This window comes from Pseudoliparis swirei, chromosome 12 (genome assembly GCF_029220125.1).
Source record: "Pseudoliparis swirei isolate HS2019 ecotype Mariana Trench chromosome 12, NWPU_hadal_v1, whole genome shotgun sequence".
In the NCBI taxonomy this organism is placed as follows: domain Eukaryota; kingdom Metazoa; phylum Chordata; class Actinopteri; order Perciformes; family Liparidae; genus Pseudoliparis; species Pseudoliparis swirei.
The window spans coordinates 14,213,414-14,231,781 of record NC_079399.1 but is presented as its reverse complement, the minus strand read 5'-3'; the positions used below and the strand labels follow the sequence as shown (position 1 = coordinate 14,231,781).

Below are 18,368 nucleotides of genomic sequence, written 5' to 3'. Positions count from 1 at the left end.
ATTCCACATTATTTGGATTTTCCTTCACAGAGTTTTGCACCCTGAACTGTAAACACCTTTCCTCTCGTCACGAATGAAACAAAAACTCGACATGAACTGGACCATCAGGATTGTTCAGTCATTGTGCCGCCACGCTTACGGCCCAGCGATGAGCCAACAATCTGTCACGGCGCTATTAGAGTGGACCCAAAAGCATGACTCAGACAGGAGAAACAAAGATGACTGTCTTTGGTTGGAAACAGGCTGGGTCAAAACCGGGAGATCAGTCGAAAAACAAACAAGTCCAAAAAGGGGCGGGGCAGAGAATCAGAGGTCAGGGCAGGCAGGCAGGCAGGGTCAGAACAGGCAGGTCAAGAATATACTCCAATAACGCTGGAGAACTTGGCACAAAAACACAAGACAATCTGGCAGAGGACAAGTGGAAGTGAGGGGGCTAAATAGTGAGGGACTAATGAGGGGATGGGCTGCAGGTGAGAAGAGCGTGAGGACCAGGTGAAGGGAATGAGGGACTAACGAGGTGATCAGAGGCAGGTGAGGGGAGTTGGACTGACGAGATGGTGTGACAGGATGAAAACAACTATAACAAAAAGGAAGGCGTGGAGCTAAACTGTTACACAATCAAGACAATGTTGGTGTCGCTGCCCACATATTTAAGATCGTTGTGTGCCAGAGTGTTGAGGGCTGATTGTGACTGCGTCCCTTCTGTACCTGTCACTCACCTGCCTCGGGAGTTCGATCCTAATTGCGCAGCTGGAAATGTACTGAAGGAGTGTTCAGCTGCACGTTGATGTGGCCACAGGGCATTGAAACACGTTGCTACAGCAACTCCTCTGGCGTGCGCTTTGTAACTAGAGGACATGTTTTAGTGCGTAGCTATCGGGGATCTCTTCCTGCTACCGAGTCCAGCGGCATGTACCGGGGATCCTTTTTTTTCTCTGAGGATGCAAAAACAATTACTGCGTTAGACCCTCAAAGATCACCCATTAATGAGGTATTAATGAGACAAAGCATACACAATATGATTTTTACTTTCAAGATCCCCTGCACAGTTAATTCCAGATTTGGCAATATGGCCTACTGCCATTTACAAATCTCAGGAGACGCAATGTGTGTCAAAATACTGTTTATTTATTGTAATATTGTTGTGCTACATGTAAAGCATCTTTTATTTTACTGAACCCCACAAAAAAATGTTTTTAAGAAAAATAATTCTGAAAAAATGATCACTCGCACTGATTCAAAATGAAATATTTTCTTCAAGATCTCCATTCGGGCTCGAGCTGCTGCCTCTGACCCAATGCAGACGATCACCAGACTGTTTGCTGTACACTGTGTATGGAATTTGGCAGTATTTAGTATTGATTATGCATACAGAGAATCAACAGAAATTGCTGTTATTTAAGTTCTGAGTTGTGGCTACTGTGTACATTATGAATTATTGCAACCGTTAAAGTTATCATTTGTCTTTCACATACTTCTTGCTGAACTTCAGTTGATACAAGTCAACAGTATAATGTTTGGTGCTGGCACTGATTTACTTCTGGAGATGTTTTTATTGGGTGTGGCTTGTAAAATTACTTCAACAGGCTCATGCAGGCATCAGTTATGGGGAAGCTAATTGCTTCGACACTAATCATATAAATTAAATTGGCGGTATTTTGTCATTCTGCCATACAAGTCACACACAACAATGCTAGTGAGCAGTTGTGCCACGTGATAAACACTGTTGTCACACTTTTTGTTTACTCTGTTGTTTCACTTAAACATATTGTTCTGTTTACAAACTTATGCTGTTTTGTCTTATTCCTTCACAGAATGGCACCAAGAAATCCTGGGACTTCATGCGAACCCACGATAGGTAACAACACATTTTCTTCTTAACTGTTGGATGGAAGCAGTCCCCCTCCTATTCTATGTGTGCACGAATAAATACACACACACACACGCACACACACACACATGCACAAAGAGATGCTACTGCTTGCTGGTGAGCTGTCGAAACCGGTTGGTTTGCTTAGCCAAGACGTGAGAATAGCTGCCAACTAAATCGCTTTGAATTGTAAAGAAAGAGCTGCATGTCCGTGTCAGGAGACATTTTGCGATCTGAAGAGCTCGTCACTCAAATATGTGAATCTGATCGAGCTCTCGGGGAGCAAAGAAGGTTGAATTTAATTGTCTGAGTGACAAAGGGGCTTGATTTGCACTAAACTTGACCCGTACCATCTCTGTACCTCTACAGGGTGTCTGCGGGGCATTAAAAAGTCTTAAATTGCTTTTCCTAAAAATAAGGCCTTAAAAAGTCTTAAATTGTCTTAATTTCAGATTGGATTGGTCTTAAATTTTTTGGGTGTCATGTCATTACGAATATGAGGCAATCTGTTTCGCCAGGTCCGTATTTTGCTCGGGTTGCTCTGCGGCGTCTCTGGTGTCACCGGGGCCACGCCCCTTCTCTTAAAGGGGCACCGCGTATTCGGTCCCATCCCCTACAACGTGAAGCATCGGCTACTTTAGAAAACATGGGGGGGATGCAAGTTCAACAACGGCTAGAAAAGAACGAGTGTTTCTGGTCACGGTCGGTGAAATGCTTCTGAAGCTGCGTTATGTGTCGGGAGACTTTCCAGCGGTGGAATCTCACGAGCAGAGCAAGAAGCACAGAGACTAGCGAAGGCCGCCAGCAGCCCGCGGGGCTAGCTCCTGCTCCGCCGCCAGCAACAACGTCAACGCTACAACGCTGAAGGTCACCAGAGGAAATCCAACGCCGTGAAACGAAGAGCTCATCACCGAAGTCCAACGCTGCAGTGCGTTCTTCATTCTGTTCCACGAGACTCTGAACCAGACCACTGCGAGCAGACAGCTGGACTTCATGTGCGCTATTGGTGAAACGACCAGGTCCCGTCAGGATCCTCTGGAGCTCATGGGCCATGACACCAGGACCTACTTCAGCATCTCACAGTAAGTCTAACATAAATATATATGTATTAACTAACCTCATGTATATGAGTATGTGTTTCATATAGTTAAGCTTTACTCGTGTGTCAAGTTAATAACAGCTATGCATAGGCGCACTACACATTAATTAGACTAATTAAAAATAGTTTTAGAATGGTAGTAGAGTGGTGTTTACCTGTCAATATGTCTACATAGTGTTCACTAGGCTCAAGGGATGGCTCACGTTGCTTAATTTGTAAAAATAGTATTCATTCATATTTATCCAGCCTGACATTAATCTGAAGTGGTGGTGTCATGAAGAGATGTGGTGACTGTTGTTTGGCTAATGTTTGCCTTTTCTTTCTTTTTTCCAGGAGAATGGACCAAATGTCAACTGGAAGTTTTTGTATTCATACAGTTTGAAAAGGATTGTTTTCTAGTATATTCACAAAAGCTCAGGAGGAGACATGAACCTGTGACACACACCCATCACATAGAGACATGAGAACTCACACACACACACACACACACACACACACACACACACACACACACACACATTCTATTATGTAAATGTATTTGCATTTTAAAAGCAGCTGGAAATGTTATTTATGTTATTTTATAGATTTTTTTGTTCAAAAGGAACTATGTTGCACGTATTTAAAAAATATATTTACTTGATTTTATAGACATTTGTTCATGGGACTTAAATGTTCAGAAAATGTTGTATTAATAAATATAATTTACAACAGCAATGCCATTTGTGTTATCCTTTTGCATTACACCATACTGTTAATTTTGAACAGACATCAGTGTGATTACTTTGAATTAATTAATTTAGATTAATGTATATTTCCTTCGTACGTTAGGTCTTAAATTTTATTTAGACGTGGTCTTAAAAAGTCTTAAAAAGTCTTAAATTTCACTGGTTTATTCCTGTAGACACCCTGCTCTAAATATGACATCTATTCTCTATTCTTTAATTTGTTTTACAAGCAGCATATTTTTAAAACATGCTGTAATTAACTTTTTTTGTTACTGGATTTTCTGGTGGACCGTGAAATATATTGATAAAGTTCTCTGCTCATGCGTCGTGTGCACAGAAAAAGAAATAAGCTGTGTTTTGCTTGTTATTTTTGTTTCCTTTCACGAAAACACACCTTGTTTTTTTCGGGATCTGGTGCTCTGTTATTCTACTTGGCAATGGCTATAACTGTCTTGAGCTTCACAGGGGGCACGGGAGGAGAAATATCACACATTCGTGTCAAAGCCCCGGTCCCTACTCCCTGTTCGGCCCAGGGTACCGTAATGCCCTGCAGCACGTCTCAGGTCGTTTAAGCCTTCTTTCCTCCACCCCTGACCCCGAAGAGAGGTCCCCGGGAAAAAAACAGTCCAACTGAGGCAAAAGCAGTAAACCCCAGACTGTACTTCCTACAGAAATAGCCCATGGGAACATCAAGTGTTATTCCTCCTTTAGCCCGTATTGAAAAGATCCATTTTGTTTAACCCTCCTGTTACCTTTACATTTACTAACATATTTTACCCTCTGGGTCAATTTGACCCCAGCAATTAAAACCTCCAGAAAATTATTAGAATTAATATTGTTTCCCAAGTTTAAGTGTGAGGTACTTTATGTTTGTTTGTTGACTACCTAAATAGCCCTTTAAATATCTAAAAAAGTTGATATTTCTTATATGTTTGACACAGTGAAAAACAGCCTGGGGTCAAATTGACCCCAAAGAACACCGACATTAAACATTGAATGGGGTCAAATTGACCCGAAAGGTAACAGGAGGGTTAAATAGCGTAACAGTTTCTTCTCGGCAGCACACTTCTCGTCACATTTCAGGAGCACTAGCAAAAAATGTGAAGGACCGATTTGTGGGTAGCGTACTGGGATATATCTAATTTAGTGAATGAAGCTTCTTTTTCACCATTAACAATCCGGTAAAACACCGGCTTCACCACAGACGGCCCAGCAATGCGCCCATTGATCTCATACCACATCTCACCCTGAGATCGTGTTGACCCAAGGGGACTGGAAATGGCTAAATCCATTATTTTCCATCACATGTTCCACGGTCTCCAACTGGGAGTTCCTCTGGAGGTCACCGCCCGATGAAACGAGCAGAATTGCATCACCGGCAAAAAGCAGATGCACAATGTCGAAGTCTATGTCCACCGAGAACTTCCTTCACGAAGTGCCATGAACGCATAAGCCGTCTCCAAATCTATAAAAACATGTCGGCTGGGTGGGCAAACTCCCATTGCGTTGTTATTCCGACACCTATGTGTTTATGGGAGTATTTACGTACAGTTGCTTGTTCATCACTGTAACTGACATTTAATGACAGACAGTATTTTCAGCCAGTGCAAGAAATTTGAGAGACCATGAACATGCATATGCCGAGCTCTCGCTGGAGCCCTGCTCGTGTTTTGATTCACGTCTATGCCTTTCACTCTCCTAAGTGAGTTATGTCTGATGTGCCCCCAGCCAGCTAATATATGGAGACATTTGTAAACAGAGTAACACAATCAGTTTAATTCCCTCCTGGGAGGCTTTAATATAGTTTTCAGGGAATCCAAAGGAAATATAATGTGTATCTACACTCAATGTGTTTAAACCTTCACTTGGAGTTATGAGTAAACACACGAAAACTAGTCAATAAAAATTGTTCTAAACACTCTTCTATGTGGTTCAGAAATGTATATCTCAAATGCACAAGTTGAAAGAATTAAAAGAGTCTCTCGATTTGTTGGTCTTGCGCAATGTCATTGCCTGAGTTCTGGTCTCAGAAGATGAATTATTTAGCACTTAACCCATTTCTTTGTTGTCGTGTCCTAATACCATACGCCTTAGCCCTGCTCCTCAGAAGTCTGTCAGAACCCAGTTTTCCCGCTGTCCAGCCAGAAGCCCCGCGGACAGAGCTTAACGGAGCATGAAAAGTCCTGAGCGTCCGTCCAGCCTGCTTCGTGGTTCAACCATGAGAGTAATTATCTTCAGTGGGAGGAGGCTGTAATGGTTTGGAAGAGCACAACAAGGCGCAGGCCGGCCTCAGTGGGCGGCCTTCGTGCCTCAGGCCTGTTTCCCCACTTTAAGCCCAAATGACTCCTCCTGTGAGTCCGTGGGCTCATGGTCAGCCTTAAAATTGCTCAACGGTCAGGTCAGCCAATATTAATAGATTCAGTGTTCGTACGGTCATGGAAAACCTGGAAAAGTCATGGAATTTTAGAATGGTCATTTCCAGGCCTGGAAAAGTCATGGAAAAAACTTACATCATAAAAGTTTTGGAAAAGTCATGGAAATGTTGTTATATTCACATGTTCATTTACGCAGAGTTTGAAGTAATTAATATGTTTTTTTTAAAGAAAGACGCTCAAAAAAGCACAACATTTTCTAAATTGTTCTTGTTCATAGCGAGATTTCAGTTTGGTCGTGGAAATTTGGTTTAAAGTCATGGAAAAGTCATGAAAATCCATTGGTCAAAATGTGTAAGAACCCTGTATATTGTTGAAAATCGACCTTAGACTTTAACTTATAATATCTGTACTGCAGACGGATATTAAATCAGTAATAGCCCAGGCACTGTAGCGAGAAACAAGTCGCACGAGCAAGGTCCAATAAGTCCTCTCACCCTGGGAAAGACAGGGCAGGGCTTCCTGCTGCCTCGGACACATCCGCTTTCCCAACGCCGACGGCGGGCCTCGGGTCTCCACCGGCGGCCACAGTCACGCTCACGCAACCTCACACGCATGACGTCATACACTGATTTATTTGAGTTAGTTTACACACTTTAAGCCTCATTTTCAGATCAAACACCCCGATCCACCAGGGATTGCGTGGACGTCCACTTTCAGCCCAAAATGTATGACCCTGTAGTCTGTTGACTGAGTCAGGTTTGTACAAATGTTTATAAAGTATTCTTGTGGACCCAACATACAATATTTCCGGGTGTTCCACACACACTGGTTTTAATCCAGTAACCTTTGGGGTTCAGCTTCTTGCCTAATATGTCATGGATGCCGAGAGAAAAAAAAGTTGCCAGAATGTATTTAACTTGACCTTTTTGGCTCTCTTTCTTTAGTGTGTCAGTGTTGATCTTCAACACCAGCTCACACTGTTTTGTCCTCGTCAAGCAGTTCCGCCCAGGTACGTTACACAGGAGACAAACTTTAATCTGCATTCGAGGTAATTCATTTTTCTTGTTGTCCCCCAGATAGATGTAGATTGTTGTACATCCGGTGGGCACTTTGACTAAAAAAGCAGTCCATTACAATCCCTGTTTATTCTACTGGGTCTTAGTAACAATGCCGACTCATAAATAGGCCGCAAGAGGCCCTATTACAAAGCAGCCTAACCTCCTTTGTTAGACGCCGCCAGGGACTGTTCCACAACGCAGTGTGCTAAATTCAAGGAAGTCTGGGCCTCGGTATTTTTTTTTCTTCCCCTTTCTCTTTGCTGTCGGGGGAAAAATACGATGTCCTTTATCTGAAAGAAATCAATTTGTTGTAACCTAGAATGGCATTAGTTTGTTTAAATAGGGAGTGGTCAATATGTTGGCTACAGGGCCAAAAATAAAGTACATCAAGGGTTTCACCCAAGATTTCATAATAATGTAATGCGTCCTTTATTTCAGGTGAGTCGTGATGCCTTCACAATAGAAAGCTGGTCGAAACTCTGACATGTGAATCTTTATATTTAAATATTATATTGTATGTGCTTCACATTTAGTTATTATTTAACAGTGTGGCAGTTAGCCAGCATTTAAAGAAAATATTTGTTAATTGATTAATCATCGTCTCTAAAAGAAGAAACAAGTAGACGGACATATCACAGGAGTAACGTCGTACTTCCACACAGGTATAACAGTATTTTGTGTTTTTTTCTCCTACCAACCAGCTGTGTACATGTGCGAGTGGGAAAGGACCAAGACGCAGCCGCCTCAGTCGCCTGAAAACACCGAGGAGGGCGTCTCCGAAGCCACCGAACCCGCTGCTGCCGAGTCCCAGGAGGGCCCGTCGGCGGTAGAGGGGGAGGGCTCTTCTGAGCGGCCCCCGGCCTCAGCGGGGGTCACCTACGAGCTCTGCGCCGGACTGGTGGACAAACCCAATCTGTCTCTGGAGGAGATCGCCCGGCAGGAGGTGCTGGAGGAGTGTGGCTACGATGTGCCGGCCTCTAAACTGAAGAGGATTACTTCTTACAGGTGAGCTGATTGCACATGTGTGTGTCTGAAGCTTTAACCCTCCTGTCGCCTTTGGGTCATTTTGACCCGATTCAATGTTTCACCCTCCTGTTACCTTTATATTTACAAACATATTTTACCCTTTGGGTTCAATTTGACGCCAGCAATTAAAACCTCCAGAAAATTATTAGAATTAATATTGTTTTCCAAGTTTAAGTGTGAGGCACTTTATGTTTGTTTGTTGACTACCGAAAGAACACCGACATTAAACATTGAATGGGGTCAAATTAATCCTAAAGCGACACGAGGGTGTAATATTGATTCGGGTCAAATTGACCCTAAGGCAACACAAGGGTTAAGTCTGTCCATTCCCAACACAAATACGTTTTAGGACGAGGCATTTCCTTATCTTTTTAAACATCTGCTTTAGTTTCTCCCACTGGATTTCGGGTCGCTGAACAATTAATATCGTGTTGTATTTTGTATAATTTTCATCTATAATTTCTGAACCTCGTTGAGCTACTTTCACTCGGGACTTACGCACGTTTGCAGTTTTGTTTAATTATTTGGACTGATTGTTCTTAAATTCTATTCCAGGTACCGTTTAACGGGTAACCCTCTTTTCCCATGTGTTTGTGTCCAATTGACTACCGGGGACAATGTGTGCGGACCGAGCATCGTCAATATACATCCAGTAGACGTGATGGTTGTTGTTGTTATCCCGCCATGCTGTTGTGTGTTCGGATGCCAGGTCCTCACATCAATACCATTACTTCCACTTTGTCTGCAGCACGTCTCTCCACTCATAAAAAGTGCCTCGCTGTATGTTTTCTGCTCTGTGCCTGGCAGCACTCATGTGTGGACAGGAATGTCAGAATCCACAACGATCCACAACTTCAGCCCGTCCGTGTCCAAAAGTAATCCATAAAGCTGCGGGAAGCATGTTGTTGGCACAATCTGGAAATGTGCAAACATGAACCATAGGTTTTTTTGTATCTTTTAGATAACACAAAGATACGTTTTCTGTACTCTAACCCAACGAGCTCTGTTCAGCTCGTACTCGCGTGTCCACCGTGGATGAATTCCACTATTCCACCGTTGTCTTCCGGCAACACGTCAACTCTTTTCATAATGCTAACGAGGAAAAAACCCACAAAAACACGTACTTGAAGTGGACGTAACGGCACCAGGTTACCCAATAGCATTACATTGTAGCCCGCAAATGGGTTTCTTGCTCTCATTATGGGACCAATTTATAAAATAAGTGTCCCTCTTAATCAGTTTTATACAAAAACATTGGAAAACTAGAATGGGCACTCGGTAGAGCGCATACCTTCGCATATCACAAGATTGGGCATTGAATTATGAACATGTTGGCATGAGTTGCATGCCAATTGGATAAAAATTGACCGTGCTATGGTAAAAAGAAGATTTTGACCTTTTCATGACCTTGACCTTTGACCCGATTGATCCCAAAATCTAATCAAATGGTCCCCGGATAATAACCAATCATCCCACCGAATTTCATGCGATTCGGTTTAATACTTTTTGTGTTATGCGAATAACACGCATACAAATAAATAAATAAATACACAGCGATCAAAACATAACCTTCTGCATTTTCAATGCGAAGGTAAAAATAGTGTACCTGTTGAAAAAGTTACCCTTTAAAAACGCATTTAAGGAGTGACGGCTCGTTCAAAATCGTTCATGCGTCAAACCCAGCAGACTTTAACCAAAGTAGAAAACTCCTTCACGGATGAAAGTTACCAGTTTTTATTACTTTTATTTCATACATTTTCTTCTACAGAAACTTATTCAGCCGCTTCTCCACTGTCGAGGGTTTGAGTTATTTAAATTGAGTGTCCCTTTTTAAATCTCTACGCTTTCTGAAAGTCCACTCACTGGGATGCACCCAAAAGGAAGGCATGTCTCATGACTCCAGTTTGACTTTGGTGGAACTCAATCAAGATAACAAAAAATAAAGGCAAGTTGCTGACAGACAGAATTCCAGATGAAGTGCCATAATGATACGGGGCGGGACTAACGGTGCTAACGCTATGTAAGTAGCAGCCATCTTTGTCAACACATTATCGGCTCACACTATATCTTGCCGCAGCAGTTTTAAAGATGAACGGTCACACATAAATCCGCCGCACCTGGGCCGCTTTGACTGACAGCTCTCATGACTGTGCTTTTGATTTGACTAGAACGCCTCCTCCAGCTTTGTTGGTGTTGTCTATGACCGATGTTATGTGTGGGCTTCTTCCATTAAACAGATGGGTATCGTTTGAACCCTCAGGACCCCTATGGGGGTGGTTTTGACGTGTGGTGAGGGTCTGTGCTAATAGCAGGCAGCCCGAGGTCACTTTAATTAAAATGGGGCAATGCATTTAAACAACATGGGTGTTAACCAGGCAGACGCTCGAAGAAGACACTCTCAAGTTGCATTCGGAGAAGGGTCTAAAAGTGCCCTACTTTATGGAAATGACGCCTTGAAACACTGATGCTTTTTGTAAAATAATGACAAAGCAAGATTTGAGTATTTATATATTCAAGTGATATCCAGCCCTCAATAATTGTTTTCTTTCCCCCCCCCGACAGGTCTGGCGTCGGTGTAACGGGCGCCAAGCAGACGATGTTTTACGCCGAGGTGTCTGATGACAACTGCGTGAGTGCAGGTGGAGGTGAGCCGCGGGAGGGCGAGCTTATCGAGGTGGTCAAAGTCCCGCTGCACGAGGCCATGACGTTTGCCTATGACGAGCGTATACCCAAAACCATGGGCATAATTTTTAGTTTCATCTGGTTCCATAATAACATGTCTCCCAAGTACAAGATCTCCACCAATGTGTAACGAACCAACTGTCTCCATACCGTTAATTCCAAATTAAATCAAACACTGGCCCAGCACATCCGCCCTCTCCCTCATGGCTCTTCATCCTGTCTTGCCTTTTTGCTTATTGGTACATGATGAAAGGTGGGCCCCTGGTCTTGTTGCCAACAGGTATCTTTAAATTTTGTCATGTTTACCTTTCTAAGTTTCATGTGGTCTTAATATTTTCCCTCAAAAAAAATTTGCCATAGCTGGTTGTCACTGGCACATTTGTGTCTCTTCTTGATGATTTTTGTCATGTGTTAATCTTTTAATTGACTGTGCCATCTGTTTATAAATGGCTGCATATCACTGATTTCATTTGCCTGCCCTTGATTAAAGGAACACTCCACTGCTCTTAGTGTAGGTTCCTGAATGTTACCTGCATTTATAAACGTCATATACATACACCTGATATTGGTGATACAAATAAAGCCATTCGCCATTCTGCTTGCAGTCAAATAAACAAACTTGTCAAACACGTTTCAAGCATTCCTACAACTCCCAGCATTCATTGCAAACTCGGTGATGCTCACCAGCCATGTGGCCCTGGTCAACCACAGTTTGCTAACTTTAGCACGTTGATATCTTCATTGGAGTCGATGCAAACAGCCTGACAAAGTGTGCAGGGGGGACTTTGCATATTAATATTAAAATACACATTGTATGAACAATAACTACTTTTTGTACTGGTCATTCCATGAACCAATAAAGATACAGATAAGGTAACGAAGCTCAACCAAATAGTGGAGTATTCCTTTAATCTATGATCCAGTAATGCAAAAAACTATGCTAGTCAATGGTGGGGCCTTGTAACGATTGAGGTGTTCGGTGTGTTTTTACCACCACTTGTTCAAGCATGCCTCTTTTCTCTGATCCACAGCCTTTAAGCAATACTTCTGACAGTACCCTGGGCTAAACAATCACTCAATGTCACTGGAATCAACTAGAGGTTAGAGACCTTCATTAAGTCAAAGTAGTCGACGTATTGGCAGACTTTTTCTTCGACAAGCCAAGTGGAAAATGGGATTTAGGTATTTTTCCACTTCAAAGAAAAAGCATAAGCCCGCCTGCCTGCACCGAAGGCTTCGCCTCACTTTTATGTGCCATTGTTCTCAAGCACAATCCTGCAAAGGGTTACCGATATTCGGACTGTAACATGTGAATAGTTTTAATTTAGTTTTTTTCAGTTTTGAAGGAATTTTTTTTGCTCTCCGGTGCATCATTTTTTACAAATAGTTTCCATTACAATGTCATTTCGAGAAAGTTCCTTTTATAGCCGGCATGTCGAGGTAACATTTTGAACACATTGTGTAGGCGCATATTTAAAAGAACTTAAACCCATCAATAAGATTGGTCATAATTCATTTCAGAGGTTCTGCGTTGTAAATCTCGGACGGTCATTAACACACAAACCTTACTTCACAAAGTGAATCTCAACAGCAGTTTGCCAAAATCTCAGGTCCAAATAGTCAAACTTTTGGTCATATTCAGGGTGGCTCTCTGGATGTGATGACCAGCACGTTTCTATATTAATATTTCAAATTTATTTGTAGGCCAAATGCAACATAGTTCTTACTATTCTTAGTATACGTTATTATTTTTTCTTCATTCTTAAAGGGCTGGTACTTCATTTATTAATAAATATGTGAAAAGGAAGCAATTCCCACACCTTGTAGTTTTCTTAAAAATATGCAAGTTCTGAATCACCATTTTTAGAAAATAACCACTCTCAACAGATAACACATCTCATTATTTATATATTATTACTATTAATGACTATCAAAATATAGTGAAATTTTACGTTTATTAAAAAAATTAAATAGAAAACAACTACATGAATAATTTGGTTTGTTGACTACAACATAAAAATAATGTATGTTAGTTATTTGTTCAACTGTAGTTCGATGTTGAGAACACCTTGTATATATATATTCCAACACAAACAACCATAATACAACTTCCTGTTGATGTATTTGTCTGAAGAAATACTTTTTATCCAGGATTAATTTACTTCCTCTGGCTTTTTTTATTTTTTTTTATCCTGAGAAATAACTGACAATCAAATGTGAACATTTGTCTACTTTTACCCATAACACCTTGTGTTTTTTGGTCACTTGTCTTCATGAGTGCGTTAGACGTGCTCCAGTGGTTCTCTTAGGAGAGGACTGACCGCCACTATCAGGCCTCAACGCGACTTTAGCTCCTAATTCATTGTTTTTATCGAACTGAAGAGAATCAACCAATCTCAACCAAACTAAACATGTTTAACATCCTGGAGTCAAATATATACTCCCAGACTGTATAGAAATATGTGAAGAACCCGTTAGCCATATCCATCTCCCCGACACCCGGTCATTGAGCTTCGGTATCCGCCTTTCCGTCAAAGGTCATTCCTTGATGTAAGATTGTATAGTTTGCTGGAACTGCTTGAACACATTTTATTCTGTTATCTTTCTTTGGGAGAAAGATGTCTCATTTTCTCAAATGATTCATATTCTCTCAAATTAGCACCCGGACCTGATGCCCATCATTAATCAGATTTTCTTTGTCTTTTTTGGTAACAATCGTAAATTTGGATGAACGATTTTGAGCGGAAACCATCTACAGGAAATATCTACTATAACACGTTTGGAAAAATGTGTATTGCACCTTTTTTAAAACCCATGAAATGACCAATGGATAACTTGTTAGTGCTACGTGTAGAGTTAATTAAAACTAGACATGTTTCCGTGATCTTGAAGTTTTGCATTGGAAGCTGTATGGAAACGGCAAAGATCAATAAGACGTCCTCAATTATAGAAATAACGTTTTAACTTCAAACGAATGATAAACGTTTTCTGCTGACTGCGTTTCCTCGAATATTCCCATAACGCGCTGAGGCTCGTCTTCGTCCCCAGACAACATGGAACTTGCCCAATTGACACAAATCCCTAAAGACCTCCTTCCTCTCGTAGATGGTCATGTGGCCGAGCCGGCTGGGTTTGTTTCCGGTTTGCAACCTCTACGGTTTTTTATCCTATTTACTGGCAGATTAAAACAAAACACTTGACAATCAACTTGTTAATTGAATGGAAACATGGCTACTGTAACACTAACTGGGGTTTTAACCACACTTTACATCATGATAACCAGCCATCATAATATCCTTAAATAGTTATTTACTTGGCACCATATCATCATCAGATCCATAACCTTCTTATTTCCTCCATATTCTTCCATGTGACCAACCTTTCTCTCATCTTCAGTTGAACAGGTGGATCTCAACACTTGTTGAGTTTAATGGAGACCCTGATGAAAGATTCCCAATGGTGCTCACAGATTTCCATCGTCCTGTTCTCGTCTGCTATGAGATGAACCTATAGTGGCAAACAATGAAGATGGTGGTCACTTTTTGTCGCCCACATTTTAAATGGGTTAGCCATAATCATTCCAAAAGTAATACTCCTTTGTGTATTTAACCCTTGTGTTGCCTTAGGGTCATTTTGACCCGAATCAATATTACACCCTCCCCCCGCCTTAGGATTAATTTGACCCCATTCAATGTTTAATGTCGGTGTTCTTTCGGTAGTCAACAAACAAACATAAAGTGCCTCACACTTAAACTTGGAAAACAATATTAATTCTAATAATTTTCTGGAGGTTTTAATTGCTGGCGTCAAATTGAACCCAAAGGGTAAAATATGTTAGTAAATATAAAGGTAACAGGAGGGTGAAACATTGAATCGGGTCAAAATGACCCAAAGGCGGGGGGAGGGTGTAATATTGATTCGGGTCAAAATGACCCTAAGGCAACACAAGGGTTAAAAAAAAATCTCAGTTTGCTGTAATTAGGCCAACTGCTTCTGATCTGGCTTGATGTAAACAAAGCCATGTAGACGTGTGAGGCCAGTCGGTAACTCGAATGTGGAGACCTGCCATGTGACTTCTCTTTTGGCCAAACTAATGTTTCTTTTTGAGGAAAGTTAGCGTGAGAACCTTCCCTCCAGCTATCACCTGGAGGTTGAGTGCATTTAGTGTACATCGCGGGGGACAGACAGCCGCCTTAAAGATTGACGAATCACAAGTGGCATCCACAAAAATAGATCGCCGCTGCAGGTGGCGACCGGCATGGCGGCACTTTGGGTTCGGCTGGTTCAACCAACTTCTCTGTGGAGGCAGTTAAATATACAATGGACATTTAAATGGAAGTGAGGCCTATATTTTATTTTTGTTCAGCCTTCCACGTCAAAACTCGCAAAGCGGTCTGTTATCAGACCCGCAGTCTATTTTATACTCTACCATTTTTTTATTAGTTTTATAAGCTATTCAGATGCGACAGGCTATGTTTTTATAATCTCATTTAGTTTCACAATTATGCGTTATTCTTTATTTTTATGAAATGCAAACAATTTAGGTTTTTTAAAATTTCATGTAAAGGTTGTTAATGCTTGTGATTGGCAGTGTTCTTGGAGAACTTGAAGGAAGCGTTTGACCTTTTAGAAAATATGCTTCTTTTTTTTGCTCAGAAAATGAAGCTCCAGCCAGCAGCCGGCTAACGCTAAGCTAACCAACGACTGGCCGTAGCTTCGCGTTTACTTTTTACGGCCCGTGAGAGTGATATCGGCATGAAACCGTATCGCCCCAAATGTCGAACTATTCCTTGAAGTCTCCCACCGCGACAATCCTGACCTTCCCCTCTACGACGAAAGTAAAGGCGCTTTTGACAGTCCAGAGTGAGGTTGCAGACGGTGCCAATGGTTAAGCCATACGCTACTTCTATAATAAAACACTAATACATGAGGTAGGTAAATGGTTGTTTGATTAATCTTGCCTCTGCTGGAAACGAACCTTTAACCCAGCATTTCTACCTCCATCTCTCAGGCACATAAGGAGAATATTTCGTGTCCGTTAGCTTTATAAGGCGCTGACGTATCCAATGCTCAATGTCAGAAACAGTCAGTGGTTCTGTGACAGAATACTTAATTCATTGCTACCAGACTTTTATAGCTGTACCCCCATGGCTATGCTGTAGTTGCTTCTTCAACTGTGATCGTGTTTTCCTTTTTCTTCTGTTCATGGTTTGTGCTCCGTTTGACGGCCACTTGCTGTATTTTCAGTTCAACGTGAACCTGTTTTTAAAGGTGCAATGTGTAGTATTCTCTTATTGCAGTTAAATCGGACCTTAAATCAAACATTACCTCTGGTGTTCTACTCAACAATACTTCATTTGTTGGGAAAGTCACTTGATTTTGGGGGAAGTTGATGATGTTTGCTTCTTTATTGGCAGACTGGTAGCTGAACATTCAGAAGCAACAAGGGGAAGATAATCAGATTTACTGCTTTTAGCCGTTCATAGTGATTATAAAGTGTAGCACATGTTATTCTGTTTGGTAGTTTAATATTCAGCTAAAATCCTACACATAATACCTTTTAAGTAAAATGAGCATAATGATTTTTCTCATGGTAATGACGGAGAAACTTGTCCAATTGTGTTTTTGTTTTTTTTACTGAATTTGTGTTTTAAAAAACCCAAAAAATATTTTCTGGAAAAAAAAGTACAAACACTATTACAAACTTTGAATTTATCATGCTTTTTAATTTTTATTTTTTTGCTGTCTTAAAAGTGTATACTCATTGTGGGCAGTGTTTTAAGTAATGTTTAAATTTTGTTAATTTATTACCTAAATGTTGAAATATTAAAACTTTTAAAACATGACACTTGGTACGAACATACAGTCTATATTTAAATATGATACTTTGCATGTGCACTAACTGTTGGATTAAACTGCATTAAATTGAAATAAAATGGGTTTCATGCCCAAAATTACATTTTTTTCTTTTCCTGTAATTCTTATATGATATGCTTCAAGCCTATTTTAAGAGAGTGTCTCGACCGCTACGCGACAGGCCGCCGACTTTGAGGTTCGAGCGCAGTTCAACTGAACGCTGACAGTTTTCGGCAAACAAAATGTTATTTGTAATTAATTTGTAAACTGTATGAACTTGTAATAATTGGTAAATGAAACACTATTCTGTAGTTGTAAGCAGATAGAAGTGTTTATGGACTCCATGAGTGGAGACTGCAGTACAAACAGATAATTAATAACAATATAACAAAACACAGGTAATATGTCTTCACAAGTCACTGATGAATAACTTACCACCTTACGTTATAGAGTCTTTATAAGCTGTGTGCACACTGCCGGGAGGCTTCAAGTAATGTTTGCATGAAGTGTAACAATTACTTCACTTCCATGGGAAACTGAAGGAACAGAGATAAGCAGGTTCAATGTGATTCACCTGATTGATGTTTTCCCAGAAATGAAAGAGGACTTCTTGCATTTCGCCAGAAAGGAAATAAAAACTGTTGCAGCGTCGAGATGATTGTATTTATCAGAGATGTGTACACGCACGAGTTTAAGGAAACAGGAAGCGCGTTTTCTTTCTCGTAGATTTACCGTTTCAGAGACGAAAAAACACGTCGGGACAAGAAGTCTTCATCTTTATTTTTGCTTCAACAACTTCATGGCTAAAGCTCGTCTGTGGAGCGTGACCTTTTCTATCAGTTTCTCTTTATTTCCTTTATACGGCTACCCTTCTGCTGCCCTCTTAAAAGCATGTTGCTAGGATACAAATGGCAACAGGTCACGCTTATATACTCTCCCCTACTTTGGTGTCAACCCCCTCTCCTCCGGTAATGTCTCGCGGAAATCAAATTGTTCAATCGAGTTGCTCAAAACGTGCTCAGTTGTGCATTCAAGTGAATATTGGGGTCTTCAAATTACAAGACATGGGTTTTACAATATCTTTGCAACACCATGAAATGTAGAGAGCTCTCGATCATTTAAAATGATTATCTGTGTTATATTTCTGGGTGTGAAGTGGAACAGTTTGGTAAATACTCGCTTTCTGACTGACTCGTTCATCTTCTCACCCGAAAGAAAACACAAGTCCGGGAACTCGATTAAATACAACATTTTTCGTCGTACTAATGTGAACAATAAATTGGGATTTTGAGCGCAGCCTGTGTGTAGGACAACATTTCTGTCAACACATCTTCCCCACGCCATTCACTATAGGAGGGTGGTGCGGATGGGTGGGTGGGTGCTTGAGCTGCGTCCCTGTTGCTTTCATGTTGTAACTGGACACATGGGACGGCCCCGTTCTCCAGAGACCATCTGGATGTGTGTGTGTGTGTGTGTTACCACAGCAGATGGATTACCGCCCCTCTTTCTGAATGCAGTCCTTTCACAGGTGGGAGCTAAAACCTGCTCTTTTGAAGGAAGGACAAGATCCAGCGCCGCAGTGAGGAGATGTGCACAATGCCGGAGTGATTCCAGCACACGCTGACACACTCGCCATCTGTATGCAAATCAGGCTGACACATATGGGCGGAAGGAGGT

General features: G+C 41.2%; 1 protein-coding gene across 4 annotated transcripts in view; it reads left to right on the top strand.

Moving 5' to 3' along the window:
* The window catches only part of nudt14 (nudix (nucleoside diphosphate linked moiety X)-type motif 14), a 34,596-nt gene that overhangs the window by 9,902 nt on the left and 6,326 nt on the right, over positions 1–18,368 (top strand). For 2 of the 4 annotated variants that reach the window (XR_008833370.1, XM_056428123.1), the window contains exons 2-5: positions 1,815–1,858; positions 7,014–7,078; positions 7,829–8,132; positions 10,716–10,798. Coding sequence is in view for 3 of the 4 variants with exons in the window: in XM_056428123.1 (XP_056284098.1) it covers positions 1,815–1,858; positions 7,014–7,078; positions 7,829–8,132; positions 10,716–10,798 (496 nt within the window). In the remaining variant the exon portion in view is untranslated. Of the gene's footprint in view, positions 1–1,814; positions 1,859–7,013; positions 7,079–7,828; positions 8,133–10,715; positions 16,799–18,368 lie in introns of those variants that run through there. The other 2 variants (XM_056428124.1, XM_056428122.1) reach the window with 2 other exon arrangements.